Below are 23780 nucleotides of genomic sequence, written 5' to 3'. Positions count from 1 at the left end.
GTGTTGTTTAACTGTAGATGTCTAGGGAGCAGACCAGCGATCGTAGTCATCTTCCATCTAGTCGAGGTCGAGGTCGTTATCATCATCAACCTGGATCCAATAGATTGTCAGTGGATCATACTTCGCCTCACAGCACATCCGCATCTCCCTCCTCTGTCAATTCACTTCACCCGCATATCGCATCCTATCCACACAGGATATCACCTCCCCATTTATACACCTCTGAGATGTGGACGCAGCATCCATCATCGCCCTTCTTCCCTCAAAACATGCCCCCTACCCCACCTACACCCACCACCAATATCCCGCCAACAGACACGCAAGCAGCTGGTGCCTCATCCCAGCAGGCTGGGGCGACAGATATGGATCATAAAATCTGGATACGACCATATACCGACTCTGCGTAAGTACATTTTTCATTACCTAGCTTATTTTTTATACCTCAATTACATAAATATTGACGCTACTAATATGTTCTTCTTTTTAATTTTTAGTTTTGAGCCTTCTTCCATTCATAGGAGGATGACTAAGATTTTGAAGAGCAAGTACGAGCATCTTTGCAACACATGGAAGAGTGTTCCTCAAGAGCAAAAGGATATATATTTTGAGGAGTTCACAGTAAGTATAAATATCTTACAAAATTTTTTCCTTTAATTAATATATGATAATTTATGTTTACTGAATTTTTATATTTTGCAGAAAAATTTTAGATGGGATCCTGCAAATGAGTGTGAAGTAATAAAAGTGTGGAATATGAAGAATGCGGGGTTATTCCGGGGAATGATGGAGAAGGTTCGGAAGGGGGATGACATTGGTGAATGGATTCCTGAGAGCATTAGAGGTCAACTTCGCGAGATTTGGGCGGATCCAGAGTATGTGAAGAAAAGGGAGAAGGGAAAGATGAACCGCTCCTCTAGCGCTGGTGGGACCACTCATACTGGCGGCTCTATTTCACACTCAGAGCATTATAAGAGATTGGTAAAAATTATAAATTTTTAATAAAGTTTATATTTCAATGATGAGTCTAATATAAAATAAAATTTGACTTACCTTTTAACTTGCATTGCAGCTAGAAGAATTAGGTCGGGAACCCACCAGTATTGAGCTCTTTCTTCGTACCCATCAGAAAAAGGGTACGCAAGATCTCGTCGATACACGAGCAACAAAAGCTGTGGTAAGTAATATATATTTTATCATCAGTTGCTGTCATAAATAAAAATCAATGCACTTTATATTTGTTGCAGCATGATATGTGTTTTATGTTCTGTTTGCACCGATTAATGGTCACAAAGAAGCCCAACATTAGCTTTGAGTCTTTCTGGCAGGTGCATTATAATGTTAGCATGCATATTTTTTTTTTCTTTGTCTGATCCATTAGAGTTGTCTGCTATGTTGCAAGGGAGTTTGTTTGTATAAAAATATTATACTATATGTGGAGATGTGAGTAGTGGTGAGTAGTTTGTGTTCACTATACTATTTGTGCATTGAACTTCAAGGTTTAACGCTTTCAAAAGAAAAAAACAACCCGTTACTTTATTACTTGATTATAAACTTAGACTCACATTACTTAATTACTTGATTTTCTACTGATCTTTGTTTCTATTGTAGACTCACGTTATTTTAAGTAAAATTCTGTTATTTGATTTCTTTTAATTTACAGTACCTTCATTCTCAACTTATATATAAGATAGATATACAATTTGAATATATATAATATAATATTTACTTTGTGATGATCTTTGAGCATAAGCTATGCTAGTAACTTTTTTCACCAGATATTGTATATTTCACACACTGTTATCGATCCCTTATCATGAATTAAATATTATATTAATTTTTTACTTTTAATATAGGATGACTACAATAGGTTGATGGCTTCTCGATCATTGAGCTCTGATGCTGGTAGCGAGGCAGCTTTTCAGCCAGCGGATGAGACTTCAATATTCATAGAGGCGGTTGGGGGGTACAACAAGAAAGGTCGTGTTTACGGTCTTGGATCAGAGTCGCGTCGTTTGCGCTACTCATCATCTCCCTCCTTCGGATCACAGTCTCAGTATAGCCAGCAGGAGATGGAGGAGCGCGTGGCTCGGATGAACGCCGAGTTACATGAACAACTTTTAGATCAGCGACATACGATTGTTACCCTGGAGCAACGGTTAGAGTCACAAGACCAGAGGATGATTGAACAAGAAAAAAAGATGCTTGCACAAAGTCAGATGATGCAGAATATATGTGCTCAGTTTGCTATGCAAACCCTGTTCGATACTTTTTATTACAAGAAATACTTGCAACTCAATACCAACGGGTTTATCCCAATCGCAAGTGTACGTGCCAACTGACAGTATAATAGTGAAAGGGGTCGAATCCACGAGGACTGTATTAATTACCAACTATAACTGCTAACAATAGTGTAAATAAATATCAGAGCTTCTAATATTAACTAGCAATAAAAATTTAACTAAATATCAATTGATGAAAAACTAGCTTGGGTTTGGCTTGCCAACTACCTCCACCTGTGCACACAGATTAATATGCAATCACACAATTTAAAAGTCTAACAATGTCAATTGAAAGGCCTTGGTCCAGCTGCAGTCAATTAGATTTCCCTAAACAACGATCCTGACTTTGGTCCAGTTGCAAGATCTTTTCTTATCAAAGGAGTCTTGGTTGGTCTATCCTAAGAGTTTCCTAAGACAAGCATAAGCACTAGGAAATCGACAGTTGCACAATCTAGGATAATGGTCTATTACCCAATCAATTATGTCCAATATTCCCAAAACTTGGATCTTACGCAAGTTCTTGTTACTTCGTCAAACACCGGGTCATGGTCAGCCGAATATGTTTAACTAACAATTTCTAAAATTATGATGTTGATCAGGCATGCATAAAAATAGGAAATAAGCAATCAATCCAGAGAACAAAGAATTAAACTTAGTCTGATTGTCAATCAAATCTGTGCACAAGGTTTATGGTAGAAGAATCACCAAACCCTAGCTAGAAAAGAGTTTAGCTACACATGCTCATAATTAAAACAGTATAAATACTCATGGACAATGTTCAAATCAATGGAAGAGTAGAAATTTGCTGAAGAATTGATGTGCCCAGCTTTGATGTTGCTTCTCCTCCTTCCTGCCGACACCCTCTCTTCAATATTTGGTCTTCGGCTGCGCAAAGTAAAGTCCCCTCTTTGTCTCAGCTTAACACTCTTTATATAGTCTTTAGCAAGCCCTAAACTGGCCCATCTATTCTTGCCACGTCAGCAACTCAATCACACAAGTCTGATTCCCGCGATCTGCGGCCGCACAGGTTGCGAACAGGTTACAAATTCTATCCAGTAATGAATTTATTCTCCAGCAGTACCTGTTCATAAAAATACCAATATGGGCAATATTTTGCACTAATCAACATAGAAAAATAATACTTTTAAGCCCATAAAACTAGGTGTATTTTACACCTAACAAAATCCCCCAAACTTCAACCCTGCTTGTCCTCAAGCAAGCAATCAATCAAAAGAAAGTTTAAATCCTTTAAACATCAGTTGAAAAACTTCAATCAAGAATTGGCACTACAAGTACTCTCTCATTATTTCAATGCAATCTTGACATCCGGTAGAAAGTTGCACCGCCTCAACTCTGCTCACAACCACTTTAGTCTACACAATTATTTTCGCACACCCTCACCAAGGTACACACATAATATATAGAAGAAAATTTTCACTCAAGTGTATAAGGGTGGTGTTTACTCTCGTATGAACTCATAACCTGCAGTCATATGCTTGCATGTCCACCAACCTTACTTCACACTAAAATTCTCATTCAATGAATCAGAAGGACTTTATTGGGAGCAAGAAATTTGGCTAAGGAAGGCTCAAAAATGCACAAAATAAATATAAATTGGATTCAAACTAAAGTCATCATAATCCAATCACAAGTAAGTTCAATGTAACAAGGATAAACTTCAAGGAATAGCATAGGCTAGATAAAGGTACGGTTCAAACAAAACATGTGATGATCATGCCATATACCATAGAGTCTCAAAAATAGGCATCCATCATAAGACTAATCCTAACTCCATCTAACCAACCAACATAATAGAATAACAAGAGCTTCCACTCCTCCAAACTAACAAGTCAGAGTATCACCAAAACTAATCAGATCATCAACATATCAACCAAATAAAATCAGAGTAAGGAGGTCCTGTCACGAATCAAATCAAACATCTCCCTCTGTTGAGCTTCAAATCTCTGCTGCTTTCAACCTCTAGTAACCATAGATAGATCTTGAATCATGAGCAAACCTTATTAGAATTTTTTTTCTTGAGAGACTTCAGCTTCTCTCTTTCTTCTTTTTTTTCTTTTTTTTTTTTTTTTTGTTTTTTTTTTTTTAACTGGCTGCTTCAGATTTGAGTCTCCAATTTTTGTGTGAGCTTCATGTAGCACTTAGGTTACAAACAGGTTGCAAATTCCCCAGAACTCTGTTATACACATCTTTTAATATTCAGAACTGCCTTCTTTCAAACACCACACTTAAACTCCTCCTCATCTTATCAATCACCTTCCAAACGATAGTCTCATGATGAATTCTATTTTTATGACTTATGAAAGATGCATAACACATCACAAAGATGGGAAGGTTTATTGCAAGAGAATAATATGCAATCAAAGGAATGAGAACAGAGGTAAGGTCCAAGGTAGGCCAAAATTGACAAAGAATGCCTTCATCACTTTCAAAGAACAAAAACATAGTATTTACTTCAGATGGTCTAATGCAAGTTCTAGCTATACACAGTCATGAAATTCATAGCACACAAAATTTTCTGAAGGCTCCTCACAAGTTACTTGGTGATGCAAATAATGTGTAAACTAAGTAGACATTCATTGCAAAAGATTATGCAAATAATCACACCATCAGTCTCAAAAGCACTTCATAACAATTAAGCACAAGTATGCCAATTCTCTTCTCAAAACAATTTCAAAAACTTTCGGAAAATTTTCGGCAAAAGCAAATTCCCTCTCCCCCAAACTTGAAGTTGACATTGTCCTCAATGTTTAAAAAGAAAGAACAAAACGACAATTTGTGATGACGAAAATAAATAACAAAATGAAGTGAACGAAAAGGAAGAGAGACTTAGCTGATTTACTTGTCAAAATTATGCTTCCCTTCCACATGGGTTACCTCCCATGAAGTGCTAAATTTATTGTCTTCAGCCGGACATAGTCTTGAACGCTGTCAGAGATCAGTTGAGTGGAGATATACCACTTCATCCACGGTACTTTGTACATTTTCCCAATAAGGCTTCACTCGATGGTCATTAACCTTGAATGTGTGATCAGAATCTTGATGTTTTAACTCTAATGCACCACGAGGGAACACAGCTTGTATCACATACGGGCCATGCCATTTTGATTTGGGCTTTCCCGGAAAAAGTTTCAACTGAGAGTTGTACACCAGCACCTTCTGCCCAACAGAAAATTTTTTCCGCACAAGCTTCTTGTCAGAGTGCCTCTTGGCTCTCTCCTTATATAACTTTGCATTCACATAGGCTTCATGCTGCAATTCTTCAAGCTCGTTTAGTTGCAAGCGACGCTTATCTCCAGCTTTGATAACATCTTTCATATGTAGATTCGATCGCCTTTGTGCCTCTCTAGTGGGCTTTGCATCATTCTCCAATAAAATCGGGTGCATACACCTAGATGTGCTAATCCCCTTTATGTCAGCGATGGTCCACCCAAGAGCTGTCTTATGCTTCCTCAAAATTTGGATCAACTTTTCTTCCTCCCCCAAGCTTAGACTCGCAGCTACTATCACCGGTACAGTGTTGTTATCACCCAAATAGATGTACTTTAAGTGACTAGGTAACTGCTTCAGCTCCAAATTAGGTGCTTTAACTGTTGAAGGAACAAAAGATGTATTAGTAGGCGTCAGTTGCTCAAAAGGAGGAGTAATCTTACCACCATAGGGCTGGTTCAATTGGAATGCTTGGATAACCTCCTCTATATGGTCATCATTCTCCAAAATTCCTTCAGAAATTGTTTTCTCATTCAAACCAGACGCCACCACTGCTTCAACTGGATCAATACTAGTAACCTGAAACACCTCACTCTCAAGATCATGTATAGTATCACTATTAAAACAATCACTATGATCATCATGAGATTTGAGAGCATCAAACACACGAAATTCCAATTCTTTGTCATTCACCTGCATAGTTACAGTCCCCTTTCTCACACTAATATTCATGTCAGCGGTAACCATAAAAGGTCGTCCAAGAATAATAGGTAAAGATGAGGATCTAGGACTATCCTCCATATCCAACACAACAAAATCAGCAGGTAAGATCAAGTCATTCACAGTTACCAAGACATCCTCTAAAATCCCCTTGGGTCTTTTGACACTACGGTCAGCTAGTTGCAGTGTTATAGAAGTCTCTTGAAGCTCTCCTAACCCAAGTTTTTCATAAACAGAGTAAGGTAACAAATTAATGCTGGCCCCTAGGTCCAGCAATGCCTTTTCAAAAAATTGATTTCCCACTTTACATGGTATGGTAAAATTACCAGGATCCTTGAGCTTTGGTGGGAGTTTATTTAACAACACAGCACTGACCTCTTCTTTCAAAGCAATTTTTTCATGAGCAGCAAATTTTCTCTTTTGAGTACAACATTCTTTAAGAAATTTAGCATAAGATGGAATTTGTTTAATAGCATCAAGCAATGGAATATTAATTTCCACCTTACGTAATTTCTCAAAAATATCTAATGCTTTAGAATCTGTTTTCTTTTTGGCAAACCTTTGCGGAAAAGGTGGAGGATCTCTTTCCCATTCCTGTGTCTCCACTGGTGCAGTTTTGCGGCCCGTTTGTACCCTGTCTGTAGCTTTACTGCAGTTTGTAGACTCTGTTTGCAGTTGCTCTGTCTTGTTGATTTGCTTGCCACTTCTGAGAGTAGTGACAGCTTTCAATTGTTCTAGTTGCCCAGCTGGGTTATTCAAGGGCTGTGAAGGTAACTCTCCCTTCTTTCTTTCACTCATCTCCTTAGCCATTTGTCCCACTTGGGTCTCCAACTTTTGAATGGCTTGAGTTGTTTGCTGCATGAATTGCATCATTGTGGTCTCCAAGTCACTCCTCTTTGCTGGTTGCTGTGCAGGAGCTACTGTTTCAGCCATATTTTGTTCATTCCTCCATGAGAAATTTGGGTGATTACGCCATGGATAAGCTTGATTCCTCATGTTGAAATTGCCTTGCCCCAAGTAATTGGCTTGTTCTTGGTCCGTCATAGAAGTCAATGGACAGGCTTCAGTCACATGATCATGATTTGAACAAATAGCGCACACAGTAACTGGCTTTGTTGGCACCGAAGCTTTCACATTCATTCCCTTCATGGCTTCAACAATCATGTCAATTTTTCGATTGATATTTCCCATCTCAGCTTGTACCATAGTGTCGGTACTGACTTCGTACATGCCTTGCTTCCTTGTTGAGCTTCTACCTCGTGTAGAAAATTGTTGAGAGTCTTCGCTCAATTCTTCGAATAGCTCCATCGCTTCCTCACTACTCTTCCTCATTAACACTCCATTACAAGCTGAATCGACCTTCATTCTATTAATCTCATTCAACCCTTCATAGAAGTGCAGCACAACATCATCCTTATGCAGATTATGAGTTGGGCAACGAGTTAAGCGGCTCTTAAAATCTTTCCAAGCCTCATAGAATAAATCACCATCTTTTTGCTGAAAATTCTGAATTTCTCGCGCCAGCTGCTTAGTTCTATGGGCTGGGAAAAATTCCCTTAAAAACTTAGTTGCCATCTGCTCCCACGTGCCAATAGTACCTGCTTCAATAGAGTTGTACCACATCTTGGCTCCTCCTCTAAGAGTGAAGGGGAAGAGTACCAGTTTCAGATTGTCAGTAGACATCCCTGTCATGTGTTGAGTTCGACAAAGATCAGTAAAATCCTTCAGATGTTGGTGTGGATCTTCATCAAACCGCCCCTCATAATGTGGTACAGAATTCAGCAGTTGAGGCGACAGGCTGACATTGGCAGCTCCCGTAGGTTGATATGTAATACATGATGGCTGGGCAATGTTCTGCGGGATATATCTGTTCATCATGGGTATACGCACATTACCCCCAGCATTCCCAGCACCACCAGCAATTTGAATCTCTCTATTGTGTGGATTTTCAGCCATGTTTCTTTGCCTCAAAGCTCTAGCAGTTCTTTCAATTTCTGGGTCAAATTCTTCTAATGGTTGATGTTGAGAACGAGTATTGACCATGCAATGTAAGCAACAATTCTGGACCTGCACAAGAAATTTTTTTTTTTTTTTTTTAAAGTAAGTTTCAGTAGGATAAATCAACTAAATAAATAAGTAAATACACACTATTGCCGTAAGAAACAACCGATAATAAACTTAACAGTCCCCGGCAACGGCGCCAAAAACTTGTTCGATACTTTTTATTGCAAGAAATACTTGCAACTCAATACCAACGGGTTTATCCCAATCGCAAGTGTACGTGCCAACTGACAGTATAATAGTGAAAGGGGTCGAATCCACGAGGACTGTATTAATTACCAACTATAACTGCTAACAATAGTGTAAATAAATATCAGAGCTTCTAATATTAACTAGCAATAAAAATTTAACTAAATATCAATTGATGAAAAACTAGCTTGGGTTTGGCTTGCCAACTACCTCCACCTGTGCACACAGATTAATATGCAATCACACAATTTAAAAGTCTAACAATGTCAATTGAAAGGCCTTGGTCCAGCTGCAGTCAATTAGATTTCCCTAAACAACGATCCTGACTTTGGTCCAGTTGCAAGATCTTTTCTTATCAAAGGAGTCTTGGTTGGTCTATCCTAAGAGTTTCCTAAGACAAGCATAAGCACTAGGAAATCGACAGTTGCACAATCTAGGATAATGGTCTATTACCCAATCAATTATGTCCTATGTTCCCAAAACTTGGATCTTACGCAAGTTCTTGTTACTTCGTCAAACACCGGGTCATGGTCAGCCGAATATGTTTAACTAACAATTTCTAAAATTATGATGTTGATCAGGCATGCATAAAAATAGGAAATAAGCAATCAATCCAGAGAACAAAGAATTAAACTTAGTCTGATTGTCAATCAAATCTGTGCACAAGGTTTATGGTAGAAGAATCACCAAACCCTAGCTAGAAAAGAGTTTAGCTACACATGCTCATAATTAAAACAGTATAAATACTCATGGACAATGTTCAAATCAATGGAAGAGTAGAAATTTACTGAAGAATTGATGTGCCCAGCTTTGATGTTGCTTCTCCTCCTTCCTGCCGACACCCTCTCTTCAATATTTGGTCTTCGGCTGCGCAAAGTAAAGTCCCCTCTTTGTCTCAGCTTAACACTCTTTATATAGTCTTTAGCAAGCCCTAAACTGGCCCATCTATTCTTGCCACGTCAGCAACTCAATCACACAAGTCTGATTCCCGCGATCTGCGGCCGCACATGTTGCGAACAGGTTACAAATTCTATCCAGTAATGAATTTATTCTCCAGCAGTACCTGTTCATAAAAATACCAATATGGGCAGTATTTTGCACTAATCAACATAGAAAAATAATACTTTTAAGCCCATAAAACTAGGTGTATTTTACACCTAACAAACCCCTGGTGTTGGCCCCGTCGAAAACCGCGATAATAATGATGATGCTGTGGATGATGACGAGGATGATGCTGAGGATGATGACGATGAAGATGAAGATGAGGATAAGAATGAGATTCTCGGGTAGTTGAATTTGTTTTGTTCAGCCTAAGTGGTTGAATTTGTTTTGTTCAGCCTAAGTGGTTGAATTTGTTTTGTTTTTGTTCAACCTGGTTGGTTGAATTTATTTTGTTATACCTGTTTTAATTTAAGATAATTGACAATCTGTTATGGAGATATTTTTATATAATTTTTACTTATTTTAAATTATTTTTTGTCATTTTAATATAAGTATCTTAATTTAATAATATTAATTATATTATCGATAATAATTTAGAAAATATTAAAATATAGAAACTAAATATTGTAAAATAATTAAAAATATTAACGACAGAAATATTTTGTCACAAAATTGATTCTATTTTTCAATTTTCAATAAATACACTTTTTTAGAAAATCAAATTTATAGTTTTGCGTCGGAATTTTGTTACAATTCCGTCGTTGAAGTAATATTATATTATTATTAAAAATAATAAAAGAAACATTATTTAATTACTTAGCGACTGAATGTCCGTCGCTAAAATTATATCGTAATAATATTAAATATAAGGAAAAAAATTATTAATTGATTAGCGACAGAATATCCGTCGATAAAGGCGATGCCAATTAGCGACGAAATATAGTTCGTCGCTAATTTGGCAATGACTAATCCGCCGCTATATGTCGTCGCAAAATTATTCCGTCGCTACTCCGTCACGAATTCCGTCGATAAATTTCCGTCACTAAATTCCGTCGTTAAAATTTTGAGACGAACAATTTAGCAACGACATAATTTCCGCCGCCAATTCCATCACTAATGAATTTAGCGACGGAATTTCTTCGTTTTGTGACGGAATTTTCCGCCGCAAAATGTCTTGTTTCTTGTAGTGTAGGAATTCTCCTACGCAGGTTTAAAATGCGGACCACTTTTTAAAGGTGTGGATATGGGACTCAGTATTTTGGGAATCACATTTCCAAATTAATAGTTAAAGAGTGATTCACATTTTACATCTGCACAGGAGAATTTCTATATGTATATATATATATATATATATATATATATATATATATATATATGCATATTCCGCTAAAAAAGGAATTAAGAGAGTTGGTCCTAAAACATGGGATTCAAATCGAGAGATGTTGGTCCCACGGAATTCCAGCGATGTATGAATTCGAGTCGCAATTGCCAATGGTCAAAATCTCTAGGTGATACTATTTGAGCATTGAAAATTAATATCTATTTATATATGTTTCCTTAAACTAATTAAAAATCATGCATTGCACATAAATACCTAATATATATATGTGTCACCTCCTCACCTGGACACACACATATATTCAACATATAGAATAAATAAATTGCTTTGAAACCTATAAGTTTTATTTTTTTTAAAATATCGTTAAGAAATATGTTTTCATTGGAATCGAAAATTGGACGCACGTATGTCAAATGTCAATGTTGTCAAGTAATTAAATAAAATAATCCTTGACACGACATCTCTAAGTCATCTGTCAAGTTATACATGGAATTTGGTGATAGATAAACACTTTCGCAGAAAAATCAGTCCCCCTTGGCTAGATTAATATTTTCATTACATAAATGTCGTTATCTGTTTTCCTGTTCAACCTTACCAGGCCTATGTAAAACATATAATTTATTTTATTAGGACGGTCAAATTGTCCTTGAATTCTAATAATTAAATAATAAGGGCAGCAATTGAAAAATATATTGATGCATACACTAGAGGACACCTGAATTCGACTTTTCAAAGTAAATGATGTGTTTTAATTTCTCACGCTTGCTAAATGCTCAAAGTAGATGTGTGCAGTGTTTTCTACAACTTGACTCAAAGACTTTTCATATATATATATACATATATATATATATGTATATATATATATATATTGTTTTCCTGGCATTATACATACTACTTCAAAACATAAACTAAGAGTATATCATTTTATTAAAACTAATTTGGTGTTATCTTAACAAAACACGACCTTCATGCACAGGGCCGGCCCTGAGCACTGGCCGGCCTGGGCGACCCCCCAGGGCCCCCAATCTGGGGGCCCCAATATATATATTTTTATATATATGTAAGTGTATATCAAATGTTTATATATAGTTTATAGAGTTTTATTAATTGTTCCAGTCTGTTGCATCAGCAGAGAGGAGCTTTTCTAAGTCAAAATTGTTGAAAATCTTTTTGCGATCAACTATATCACAAGAGAGATCGAATGGATTGGCCATCTTATGCATCGAAAAACATATGTTGAATAAGTGTGACTTTGAGGTTGCTATTGATGATTTTGCATCTCAAAATGTTGTGAGGTCTAAGATATTTATGTGATGTCATGTAATTTTAAAAATGTAGAATTTTTTTTCTTTTCCAATTTTTGTAATGATTGATTGTAAATTTTATCCAATAAAATTCAAGGCGTGATGGCCTAGCCTCCCAAAATTAGGTTCCAGGCATCAAAAATTTCATGTGTTATATTTTATGCTTTTTAAGTATAAAGGACCTCCAAATAATTTTTTGCCCAGGGCCGGCCCTGTTCACGCACCATACATACATACATACATATATATATATATATTGTTTTCCTGGCATATATACATACTACTTCAAAGCATAAACGAAGAGTATATCATTTTATTAAAACTAATTTGGTGTTATCTTAACAAAACACGACCTTCACGCACTATATATATATAATGTTTTGCTGGCATATATACATACTACTTCAAAACATAAACTAAGAGTATATCATTTTATTAAAACTAATTTGGTGTTATCTTAACAGAACACGACCTTGACGGCCGGCACTAACCTTTGAAAAATATGATATGGAATGCAATCATTCGCTTTACTATAAATACATGCGTGTCATGAATATTGTTGTACCATAAGCCTGAACCAGTACTCTAATAAGCCATGGCCACCACTACCATCATTGACGCCCAATACTATGTTTTTCTCTTCCTCCTCTGCCTCTCCTCAACACTTCTCCTTCAATTCTTCTTCAAGAAATCTAAACCCGCCGGAGCCACCCATCTCCGCCCCCTGCCAAGCCCACCTGCTCTTCCGCTTGTCGGTCACATCCACCTTCTCACCAAATACGTCCATATTTGTTTCCAAAAACTTGCCCTAAAGTATGGCCCGTTGCTATTCCTACGCTTCGGCTCTTTCAAATTCCTCCTCATCTCATCCGCCTCCGTGGTGACCGAGGTGTTCAAGTCCAACGATGTGGCTTTTGCATCAAAACCCATGTCGGTCTTCGAGGACCGGTTAATATTTGCCAACATAGGGTTTATTTTTTCTCCATATGGGGAATATTGGAGGTATATGAAGAAAATGACTGTGACTGAACTTCTCGGATCCAAACAGCTCCAGAGGTCTCACAACGTTAGAAGAGAGGAGCTACACCGATACTTAAAGAAAGTATTAGAAAAAGCACAGGAAAGCGAGGTTTTTAGTTTGGGGACGGAGTTGATGAAGCTGACGAATAATACTATATGTAGGATGGCTTTGAGCACAAGGTGTTCTGAGGAAGATAATGAGGCTGAGAAGATTAAGGAGCTCATCGATGGGTCGTTGGAGTTGGGGATGAAGTTGGCGATGGTAAACATGGCAGGGCCTTTGAAGAAACTTGGTGTTTGGATGTATGGAAAAGAGGATAGAGAGATTAATAGGAAGTGTGATGAGTTGTTGGAGAGGATTTGGAAGGAGCATGAAGAGAGAGCAAAGAGAGATGGTGGTGTTGACAGGGAAGATAAAGATTTGATGGATATTCTATTGGAAGCCTATCATGATGAGAAAGCTGAGTTCAAGATCAACAAGAACCAGATCAAAGCCTTCATTTTGGTAATGAAATTAAATTTTCTTGTTTAAAGTTGAAGTAGTAAACATGACAACTGTGAGATTTATACTTATTTGGGACTAAATTTGATTATTAATTTGGCTCTTGCAGGATCTCTTCCTTGCAGGAACAAGTACATCTACAGATTCAATGGAATGGGTAATGGCAAATCTAATCAATCACCCAGAAGTCATGAAGAAAGCAAGAGAAGAGATAGATTCAGTTGTTGGAAACAAAAGACTTGTTGAAGAAACAGATCTTCCAAATCTTCCATACTTACAAGCTGTTGTGAAGGAAACACTAAGACTATACCCACCAGGGCCTCTATTACCAAGAAGAACGCATGAAGCTTGTGAACTCAGAGGCTTTGACATACCAAGAGACATTATGGTAGTTTTCAATTTCTATGCCATAATGAGAGACCCTGAAGCTTGGGAAAATCCAAATGAATTCATCCCTGAAAGGTTCTTGTCTTCAAATAAAGAAAAGGCGCATCAAAACTTCAATTTCGTGGCGTTTGGTGCTGGAAGGAGAATGTGTCCTGGTGCAACCCTAGCACTTACCTTGATGAACACTACTGTTGCATCAATGGTTCAATGCTTTGATTGGAAGGTTGGCAAAGATGGAGATAGAGTGAATATGGAACCGCAAGCCGGCTTGCATTTGAAGCTCGCCGAGCCTCTTCAGTGCCGTCCAATTCTCCGATTCCATCCCTTTTCTTGCTAAACAAGACGTTAATTACTGTTTGTCTTTCTTTCTTCTTCTTCTTTTTTTTAATCTCTTTCATATCATGTACTTAACTAAATTTACGTCTTCAATTTCCACTTGAAGTCCTAGTCTCTATACTTGGGGATGGTTGGAGATGAGTTGTGTTTTGTTATTGTATCATGCTTCTGTGTATGTATGTTAAATTAATAAAAGAATTGGTGTTTTAAATTTCAATTGATATGTAGGGATGTCAACGGTCGGTTTTATACATATATATAGTTATATACACACATGAAATTGGTTACATTATTGGTGGTGACACACCAACATTAAACAGACGATTATACTAACTCTGCAGTGATATATATATATATGTACACCTAATTTTGATTTTGTACATGATCGATTGTTATTAGTTTTACATGTATATGTACATTGTATGTTTTCATACCCACCAACCCCACCAAACTTTTTCACTAAAAAATTAATTTCAACTTGATTAATCAAGGGGAATCTTTGATTAATTTGCTAAAAAATCATTATTATTTACCTTGGTACAAATCAACATTAAATTGACCGAGAAATTAAGTCAAATTTTGATATTTTTTTTTCTCTTCTCTCCAAAATGGTAGGTTGCCCTCCATTGATGATGACATTGTTTAACGAAGATGTTTCATCAACTCTTCATTGACTAAGATTGTTTTTTTTTATCATCTCTTCAAAGTTCATGAGGAAAAAATATTAGAGATAATAGATCCACAAATATTTTCTTGACATTCTTTAATTTTAATATATATAATTCAAATACTGACGTGCATGCATACGTAATTGATAAATAACAATCTTAAAACATGTTAATTTGATTTTTCAGAGGCAGACATGTTGATATTTATTCAAACATGTAAAAAATCTCATATCGATTTTCGTGTAAGGTAACGATATGATTTATAAGTGTGAGTCTAACGTCAAATACTTGAGGACCTTTCAAACACTTGAGGACCTTTAAAGGACAAAGTCACTTGGGGCTTATGCCCAAAACGTGGACAATACATTAAGTGGATTGGGCCAAATCTCTCTCACATGCTTCTTCTACTTCTCACCTCCTTATTCTCATCCCTCTCAAATTCTTCAAAGTTTTTGACCAAATCCTACGTGTTATGTGTGATAATCATTGATTAAAAGTATACATGTAGGACCCCACTTAATATTTAACACTCCACATGCATTGGGGGTAAAAAAAAAATTGGAGGCCTCAAGCATTATAGCCACCCTTTAATTTAGAGATTCTTTACAAGAGCTGATGGTGTGGATTTTTTCAGACTAGTTCCGGGTTTTTTATCATGCAAAATAGAATACAAGACCCATTTACAAAGGATTTGGGAGCTTCGCGCGCAATTCCTTGGAGTCTACAATTCATATCTAATAGTGGAGAAAAATTTAAACAAGTTTTAAAAATTTTAAAAAAAAATGATGTGATGTGGCACACCTTTCAAACCATTAAATTTCAATCGTAAACTTTATAATTTTAAACTAATTACAGAGCTCCAAATTCAGATTTAGGTGTAGTGATTGTGATTGATCATTTCATTCATTTGTATTTTGCTTAGTAAAACAAATTAACGAAGATAATTCATTTTATATATACTAGTGAAGTCACAGCCATTACTCATATGAAAAGCATATTGGCACGTGATGATGACACGTGACATTGACTTTTCCAAGCCCCAATGAGGGAATTTTCACAGCAAAGGATGTGTGTTTTGTCGCATTTGCCAAGTCTTTTCTACAATTTGACACCGAGGCGTTCCTGAGGCGGCTGAGAAGAATTGTTGCTTAGACCCCATATTTTTGAAAAAGTATTAGATTATTAATATTATAATAGTCACAAAAAATACTAAATAATTTAGCTATATTATCTATTGAAAGTGATTTGATAAAAAAAGTTAATTATATCAATATAATTAGTGATTTTACAGTTCAAAATATTTATAAGATTCATATTTTTAAGTAATATATGATTTTTTTCTTCTCAAAATGGCCTATTTTTTAAAATTCGCTTAGGGTTCTTGAAGACTCAGGTATGTCACTGATCTGACACAAGACTTTTAAACTATGGGACTAATTAAAATTGATAATCAAACTTAAATCTTATATACATTTATGATTTTTTTTCCCTTATAATGATGTATGGACTTTTAACGATTTTGACTTGTATAAGCTGCTTTCAAATTTTCATTCACATTCTAATAATTCACGTACTACACGTTATTTCCTGAAATATCTTACAATATTATGGATGTGTTCAGTAGCATTCCTAAATCTACGAAGGTTCTGAACGAACTCTAAAAACGAAATCCTAGAGATTTGGGGCTGCACAAATATTAGTGTTAGTATTTTTGGGCTACACTAATATTAATATCATCAATCAATCTATATATATATAACTAAGGATCCACAAGGATTCTCCTTAATTCATGGTGCCACGTGGACGTCTTTACAAAAAAACCTCCATAGACGAAAGAAAATTTTAAAATATATTAGAAAACTTTAAGACCCACAACCACACATAAATATATTGCAAAACTTTAATACCCACAACCACATTCATACACTTTAAGACCCACAACCACACTTATACAGTTAATAGTATTCAAATAATTTTAAAATTATATTGAATTGTATGGGAATTTAATGTTTCATAGGAGTGGTTTGATGTTGTTTTGATTTCTCAAAGGTCATGTATTGCTAATTATGAAAGTCTTTTGATATTACTCAATTAATGAAATTCATTTGTAGTATTCAGTTTGAAAACATTTTGTGTGTTTTTGACATTAATTACCATCATTTTGTGGGAATTTTTGTGTGTTTTTATCATTTAGTGTGTTTTTGATGTATTTTGTGTGTTTTTGTAGTATTTAGTTGATGTATTGTGCATGTTTAGAGTTTGGTCAGGTTTAGTAGTCTGTTTGGATTGCAACATACACAACATGAGAGGCTTTTCTCATGCTATATTGTTCTAATGCGTAAGTAAATTCAGCCCATTTGGTATTGGAACATGTAAGTGGTGACAGGAAAGCACGGTAGAATTCAATAAGTTGTTGAAGGTCAAAGTGATTATAGGCATAAATCTACCAATCATACATAACATTTCAAAAATATAAATTCAAAAATCTTATTCTAAAAATATTAAGAATTTTATTCCAAAAATATCATTTCAAAAATACTACTTATGCTACATTGTACTTCTCGATATTAAATGTCACTTTGTAGAGATTGTTGTACTAACCATACAATATTGTCTCATAAACATGTCTTTGGTGACCCATAACACTTTGTAGATACTAGCGACGCAAATAAAAATTGATAAACTCTTAGCATACTTATTCCTTATGCATCAAATTTCTTACACCCTACTAGAAAAAAAAATTTCTTAGCAAATTAAAAAACAAGTATTGTACATATTTTATCTTCATCTCACAATCATCTCTATTTTCTACAATTAAAGCTCTACTGCTCTTCATGTTAATAAAGTATCGAAAAATTTTCACACATCTCTATTTTCCAATCAAAATATGTACCGCGCGAAGCACGGGCATGCAACTAGTTTAACAAAAATTTGGAGTCCTAAGGATTTGAATGCCTTGGGCAGCGGCCCAGGCCACACCACGTCAGGGCCGCCACTGAATTTGTTCAACCTTATGTATTAATTTGAATTCCTCTCATGTTCTTAACTTATTTTTCTTAAAAAAAAGAGTATATATTTTAACTAGGCAAATTCTGTTGATAAAATAAATATAATTGTTCTTCTTTTTATGAGCAAATATAATTCTTCTTAATTATTTGCTTAAATTATGAATGTCATTTCAGAAAATCATATTTGAGGATGTAATTCACATGTTTAAATATGATTTATGTAATTCACATGAACAATGGGTCGATGACTGAGATGGTGAACTTGAACGTGCTAATTCTTAGTGTAAGAAAGATGTCGTGACTTCAAGTCTTATGGTTGCTTCCATTGTCGTAATTTGCGAGATGGATCATTGCTCAGCCTAGCGTGTGCTAATGTCATCCTACATTATCTCTCGCATTAGGCTCGGCCCAAGTCTCAACTTGTCCATGGGAGTTACAGCGTCTTCAATGTGGCTTGAGATTTATCAGTCAGTTATATGGTGGGCAGTTAATGGGTTTCACGCTATCAAAAAAATGTAATTCACATGGTCTTCCAACTCGGGTTGGCCTTGTGCGTAGGGGGGTTGATGTTGATCCGGCCTATGCGATTTGTGGGTTGGCTAACGAGACGATATACCATGTCTTGATGGACTGTATTTTGGCTAGTCAATACTGGTCTATATTAGGATTGTTGCCGCATCTGTCGAGCGGTACTGGGAGATCTTTTTTGGAGGCTTTTCAACAAGTTTGCAATATGTATGATGAGGAGAAGATTGCCCTTATTGTCAGAGTGTTATGGTTTTTTATGGTTCAATAGGAATAGAGTCATCTGGGAAGAGGTGTGCTTTTTGCCTAAGAAAATAGTCCAAATGGCCAAATCCTCAAGATAGGAGTTCCTTTTAGTGCTACGGTCCCCTCAACCCAGAGCTCATTCTGGGAATTTATCTAATGCAGTGTGGCGTCCTCCTCCTAGAGGGACTTTCAAGCTTAACAATGATGCAGTGTTGTCTACTCATTCATATGGATATGGGGCGATTATTAGAGACTCGAATGGAAGAATTCTGGTTCGAGCTTTGGTAGGAGACAAGTGGGCTTGGGGGTCTTTCATGCTGAAGCTAGAGCCCTTCTTTTTGGTTTGAAGTTTGCTACCTCTTTAGGGGTGACAAATATTCTGGTGGAAAGTAACTTGTTGGAGGTGATTTCGGCAGTAAAGGATCCGACTCCTTCTTTGCACCCATGTGGGATGGTGGTTCATGATATTCAGGCCTAGGCTAGGCTCTTCCATAACAGTTTATTTTCTCATGTTAAAATATCAGCCAACTATGTGGCTCATCACATAGTTAGATTGGTTTTTTCTTCATCTAATGATGTTTATCTAGTTGAGGAATGTCCTCTATCTGTTCTACAGTATGTACTGTCTAATTTTCCTTAATGAAATCAAGTCTTCTTCTCAAAAAAAAAAATAAGAAGAAGAGAAAAAAAAAAAAAAAAAAAAAAGGGGGTACGAAAAAGGGTGCTGAGAGCCCACATGGCAAATAATTGGGCCGATGAAGCCCATTTTGCGTCCACCAAGTTGTAATTCTCTACCAATCCCAGAATCAACGATTCATTCCCATCACTCATGCAACATGAAAATAAATCCTTTTTTTTTTCTTTTGTTATATAGTTATTACAACTGTAAATATCAAAAGAGATGAGAAAGGTTAGATGTTTTAATTTTTAATTTTTTTGGAAATTAAAAGCTAAAATGACTTTAAAAAAAATTAAATATAATTATTTTTTACAACCAGAAAAAGATAATTATCTTTCCTATTTTTTTAGAAAGAATTCACTGATGAGAATTCCGTCACACGGGATGAGGGTCCAAGTCTAGTTTCACAAGTTTGGCCTACCTCTCTATTAAAAACTTCGGACAATAGAAAATTTGTCATAAACTAGACTCAAACCCACCATCTTCTGATATGGGATTCACCATTTCCGATGTGAGATTCTCATCAATGCTGGACCATTTCAATCGTCGACCCACTTACCGCCCCAGACTTGTGAGTCAAGATCACATAACCTTGCCAATCCAATCGATAAGGGCTTTCCCATTTACTTGAACAACTCTTCTTGTTTTCCCTTTTAATGACCTTTTTCTCTTTTCCAATCCGTCCACAATGGATTTAACTCACTGTCTGCTAACCCAACTCCACAAGGGATGGGCTCTGGGGTAGACCCGCCTACAACAGTATTAGCCCACAAGCCTGCCCATAGACACGTGAGTCTACCCACCCACAGACACGTGCATTCTCAATAAAAACATCAATGATGAATACCCGCCACATGGGATGGGGGCCCAAGTCTCGTATCACAAGTTTAAACTTAACTCTCTATTGAAAACTTAGGTTGACAATAGGAGGTTTGCCCTCCCTTGTAAGCTAAACTCCAAACCCACAATCTTCCGTGTGGGATTCTCATCACCCACCCAAAACACTAATTTTGAAGAAATATTAGAGGGAGGAAAAAGCCTTTGCTTCTTACATTATTTCTCAATGATATTACACAAAAAGGCATTAGCCTTTACTACATTTTAGATCTCACAATAAAAGGTGTAAAAGCAATACAACATTCTACAGCACACAGTCCCCTACAATCCTAAACTTCTTCACATGTTCAGTTGGTTTTGCTTTATGTTTCCTTTTTTTTCTTCTTCCCAATCTGCCTCTCACTATCTGTACACAGACAAAATCAAACTGAAGCATTTGAATATTGCATCTGCTTACTTAAACATGTGCACTTGGCTTTCGTATCCGTGAGCGCCTGCATCAAAAAGGGGGAAATTGGTGAAAAATTAGATAAGCAAAGCTTGTAGAAGGTTGTGTGAATTTGATTAAAGGAAAGATTGCTATCAGCTTCCAAATTACCTTGACCTGTTTCTGGAGATCTTTTATGTACTGAACCGCCAAATCTAACATATCCGCGGTGTTCGTTTGCTGCAACAGGAAATTTTAGTTTCTAGTGATGGATGATCTGGTACAAAATGAACAAAAACAATCTAAATCTAAAACTACCTTGTCCATTTCTGGGAAGAGCTCTTGCAGTTTTCTCATTCTTTCACTGATTCTGGTTCTTCTCATCTAAAATTTTGCACAACGAAAAAGGGTAAATATAAGTCCATGAATCACAAACAGATTGTTTGAGATGGCACGGATAAAAAAATGGTACCCTTTCTGCGATGCTTCTTGGGTGAGTGGCGCAACCTCTCTTGGCTCGAATTTTACAAGGAACGGTGCCTTGAAATTGCAGAAACTTCTCCATAGCAGCCATCTCAGCAGAAGTCTTAGGCAAGCTTAAATGGTGAGTCAAGCCAAGGGTGCCATTTAAGGATTTAGTAGTCTGATCAAAAGATAGATACCATCAATGACTAAACATGAAGTAAAAGCAAACTGATGAAGAAAGATAATCGGCAAATGCTGCTACCTGACTTTGGAAAGGATTTAAACCAGAGAAAATGTTTCCATCACTTTCTCTGACTCTTTTCATGCTATTAAAGGAACTATCTTCCCAAGTATCATTTGCAAAGTTGAGATGGCCATGTGTAGTTCTGGAATTCCCCAAACTTTCATTCTCAGGGCTACTTGCACCTATGCACTCATCCCCAGTTTCCGCAATTTGAGGCATAAGTCTCAAGCGTGAAGATGATGCCCCAGATGCAAAGTTCATAGGATTGTTCAGCTTACTAGTCATTGAACAGACTTCTCCTTTTATGCTACCAGATGCTCCGAAATTTCTCAGATCTTTAGCCATGGAAAAACCTGTTAGTCATGAACAAGTATTTACCAGTTATCAATACAAAATAATAACCAACAATTGAAGTATTGACTTGGATGTAATTTAAAGCTTAAACGGCTCAATTGGATAACCTACCATTAAGATTTTAGAGAGTACAAAGTAAACTAGATTGCTGAACTTGTTAACAACTTTCTCACAATTAAAAAAAAAAAAGGTAAGTACCATTGTCAGCTCCTGGATTGGAGAAAAGTCCAGCTGGTGAGCTATTCTGCCTAAGAAGGTTGTTGCCACTTCCACTACCCATCTTTGGTTGCATAGAGTTTTCCATCATAGAATTCCTGACACCAAATGAGCAATCCATTTTTGTCTCATTTCCCAAGTTCTGAACTGGTAAACTCTGATAAACCATCTCTGAACTTCCATTTGAGAAACCATTCTGATTCTTTGGAGAATCCGGCATTTCTTGCTTCATTGATCTCTCCCCATATTCACGAAAATCGTGAGTGCTCGACACACCCGAACCATTCATGAATCTTGTCAAAATGGTGTCTATTTCAGGGCTTGAAGATTGAAAACATTGATAATCCTCGCCAACACCACCGCTATTGCTGCCATTGACAAGGTTCTCAAGGAAAGAGCTTGGTGCAGAGCGAAATCGCATTTGACCAGAATTCTGATTGTGGATTTGTTGTTTCTGGTGATGATTATGATCATTACTATGATGATGAACATGGTGCTGGTGATTTAATTCCATGAAGTCTTGGTTTTTCTGAAAATCCCCATCTGGGTACTTGAAACTAGGAGTGTACAAAAGACTACTGCTCATGTCTTCTGAAGAAGATGCCTGTAAACCATCAATGTCAAAAAAAAAATCATTCTTCTTCCATTCCTTTTCTCTTCTCCTTTTGAGTTTAAATCCCTGAAGTGTTCAACGAAAACAATACCTGAATTCCTTCAAAAGTGGCCCAAATGAATGTTTGCTTCAGTACTTGATCTCCTTAACTTTCCTTGAACACCAAAGTTGCTTTTTCTTCACTGCATAACACAAATAGAACATAGAAAGCATTAGCTTATCCTCTCTTCTCCAGTTTTTTGCAAGCTTGAGTTATTGACAATTCAACGACAATAATACCTGAAGTGTTTGACAAAATGCCTCTTAGGATATTGCCCGATTACTTGACCTTTCTAAACTTTGCTTAAACTCAAACTTGCTTGTTCCTCACTGCAAAACCACATAAGGAAAGATCAGCTTGCTCGTTCAATGCAACTAAACTTCCATTGCAGACATGACTGGCATCAAAATTGCTTGCATTTACACAACAAAAACTGCATCTAAATCCAGAGGATGATACAATTGGACAAGTAAAAGAAAACCCAGTTCGGGAATCTTTCTTGAACTTTGTTTCTTTGCTATAAAAAATGATTTCAACAATAAAACCAAGTGAAACAGAGACCAAGTACAGGTCTTTTTTTAAAAAACCAAATTTCTATTACCATTTTGAGGACTACGAGGTCTGGGTTTTTTCATTAGGAAAAAAGTACCTCAGGTTTCTGGGTCTGAATCTAGATCACTGATCACCCTTTTTTCCCCTTCAAAGCACTGAAATCAAGAACATAAAGGAAAAAAAAATACAAATACAGGGAAAGTGAGGAGAGAAAGTAGCAGAAGCCAACAACAGTGTTCTGTTTCCTGCCTCCCCCGAAAGCTTACATTTATCAACTGTGTAATTAACTTACTACCCTTGAGTTTCTGCTTAACTACACAAATGCCACATATCACATGTAAGACCATGTCTGTTTACTAAAATACCCTAAATTGTTGCAAGAACTACTCTGACAATGATGTCTGTCACTATTATTATTATAAAAACAATACATTATAAAAAGCTATGATCTTCTCAAAAAAAAAAAAAAAGCAGCTATGAAAGTATGTGATGCTTTGCTTATTGGTCAAGCCACTTCAGTCCAACTTGGAGGGTCACTCCTTTAGGTTAAGGAAGAGGCAATGATAAGGCCAAATAATGGGGGCTAATGGTTCTAATTA

At 36.5% G+C, this 23780-nt stretch overlaps 4 protein-coding genes across 6 annotated transcripts; 3 read left to right on the top strand and 1 right to left on the bottom strand.

The window, feature by feature from the left end:
- Window positions 1-2: 2 nt before the first annotated feature.
- On the top strand, window positions 3-2190 carry LOC120000734. Of its 2 annotated transcripts, none has more exons than XM_038848852.1 (5): window positions 3-403; window positions 495-618; window positions 700-978; window positions 1070-1174; window positions 1868-2190. In XM_038848852.1, the coding sequence occupies exons 1-5, from the start codon at window positions 18-20 to the stop codon at window positions 1895-1897; spliced, it is 924 nt and encodes a 307-aa protein (XP_038704780.1). In that variant the 5' UTR covers window positions 3-17; the 3' UTR covers window positions 1898-2190. The 2 variants fall into 2 exon arrangements, with proteins under 2 accessions (XP_038704780.1, XP_038704786.1); XM_038848858.1 differs by having other exon boundaries at window positions 1855-2190.
- Window positions 1899-9805, top strand: LOC120000747 (prothymosin alpha-B-like). Its single transcript, XM_038848867.1, has 2 exons — window positions 1899-2254; window positions 9644-9805. Exons 1-2 carry the CDS (start codon window positions 2070-2072, stop codon window positions 9765-9767), a joined length of 309 nt encoding a protein of 102 aa, XP_038704795.1. The 5' UTR covers window positions 1899-2069; the 3' UTR covers window positions 9768-9805.
- Window positions 9806-12622: 2817 nt separating this feature from the next.
- Window positions 12623-14524, top strand: LOC119985814 (cytochrome P450 705A5-like). Its single transcript, XM_038830252.1, has 2 exons — window positions 12623-13587; window positions 13694-14524. The coding sequence occupies exons 1-2, from the start codon at window positions 12658-12660 to the stop codon at window positions 14306-14308; spliced, it is 1545 nt and encodes a 514-aa protein (XP_038686180.1). The 5' UTR covers window positions 12623-12657; the 3' UTR covers window positions 14309-14524.
- A 5930-nt stretch (window positions 14525-20454) lies between these two features.
- Window positions 20455-23458, bottom strand: LOC120007950 (transcription factor bHLH130-like). 2 transcript variants are annotated; one of them, XM_038858688.1, is made up of 9 exons: window positions 23279-23457; window positions 22869-22958; window positions 22681-22771; window positions 21959-22580; window positions 21425-21759; window positions 21170-21340; window positions 21016-21081; window positions 20869-20937; window positions 20455-20764 (listed from the first exon to the last, which is right to left on the bottom strand). In XM_038858688.1, the coding sequence occupies exons 4-9, from the start codon at window positions 22560-22562 to the stop codon at window positions 20693-20695; spliced, it is 1317 nt and encodes a 438-aa protein (XP_038714616.1). In that variant the 5' UTR covers window positions 22563-22580; window positions 22681-22771; window positions 22869-22958; window positions 23279-23457; the 3' UTR covers window positions 20455-20692. The 2 variants fall into 2 exon arrangements, with proteins under 2 accessions (XP_038714616.1, XP_038715174.1); XM_038859246.1 differs by having other exon boundaries at window positions 20605-20764; window positions 23231-23458.
- Between the last annotated feature and the right edge of the window lie 322 nt (window positions 23459-23780).

The sequence above is a fragment of the Tripterygium wilfordii genome, chromosome 1, assembly GCF_013401445.1.
Source record: "Tripterygium wilfordii isolate XIE 37 chromosome 1, ASM1340144v1, whole genome shotgun sequence".
In the NCBI taxonomy this organism is placed as follows: Eukaryota; Viridiplantae; Streptophyta; class Magnoliopsida; order Celastrales; family Celastraceae; genus Tripterygium; species Tripterygium wilfordii.
The sequence above is the reverse complement of the archived record's forward strand: the minus strand, read 5'-3'. Positions and strand labels throughout refer to the sequence as shown.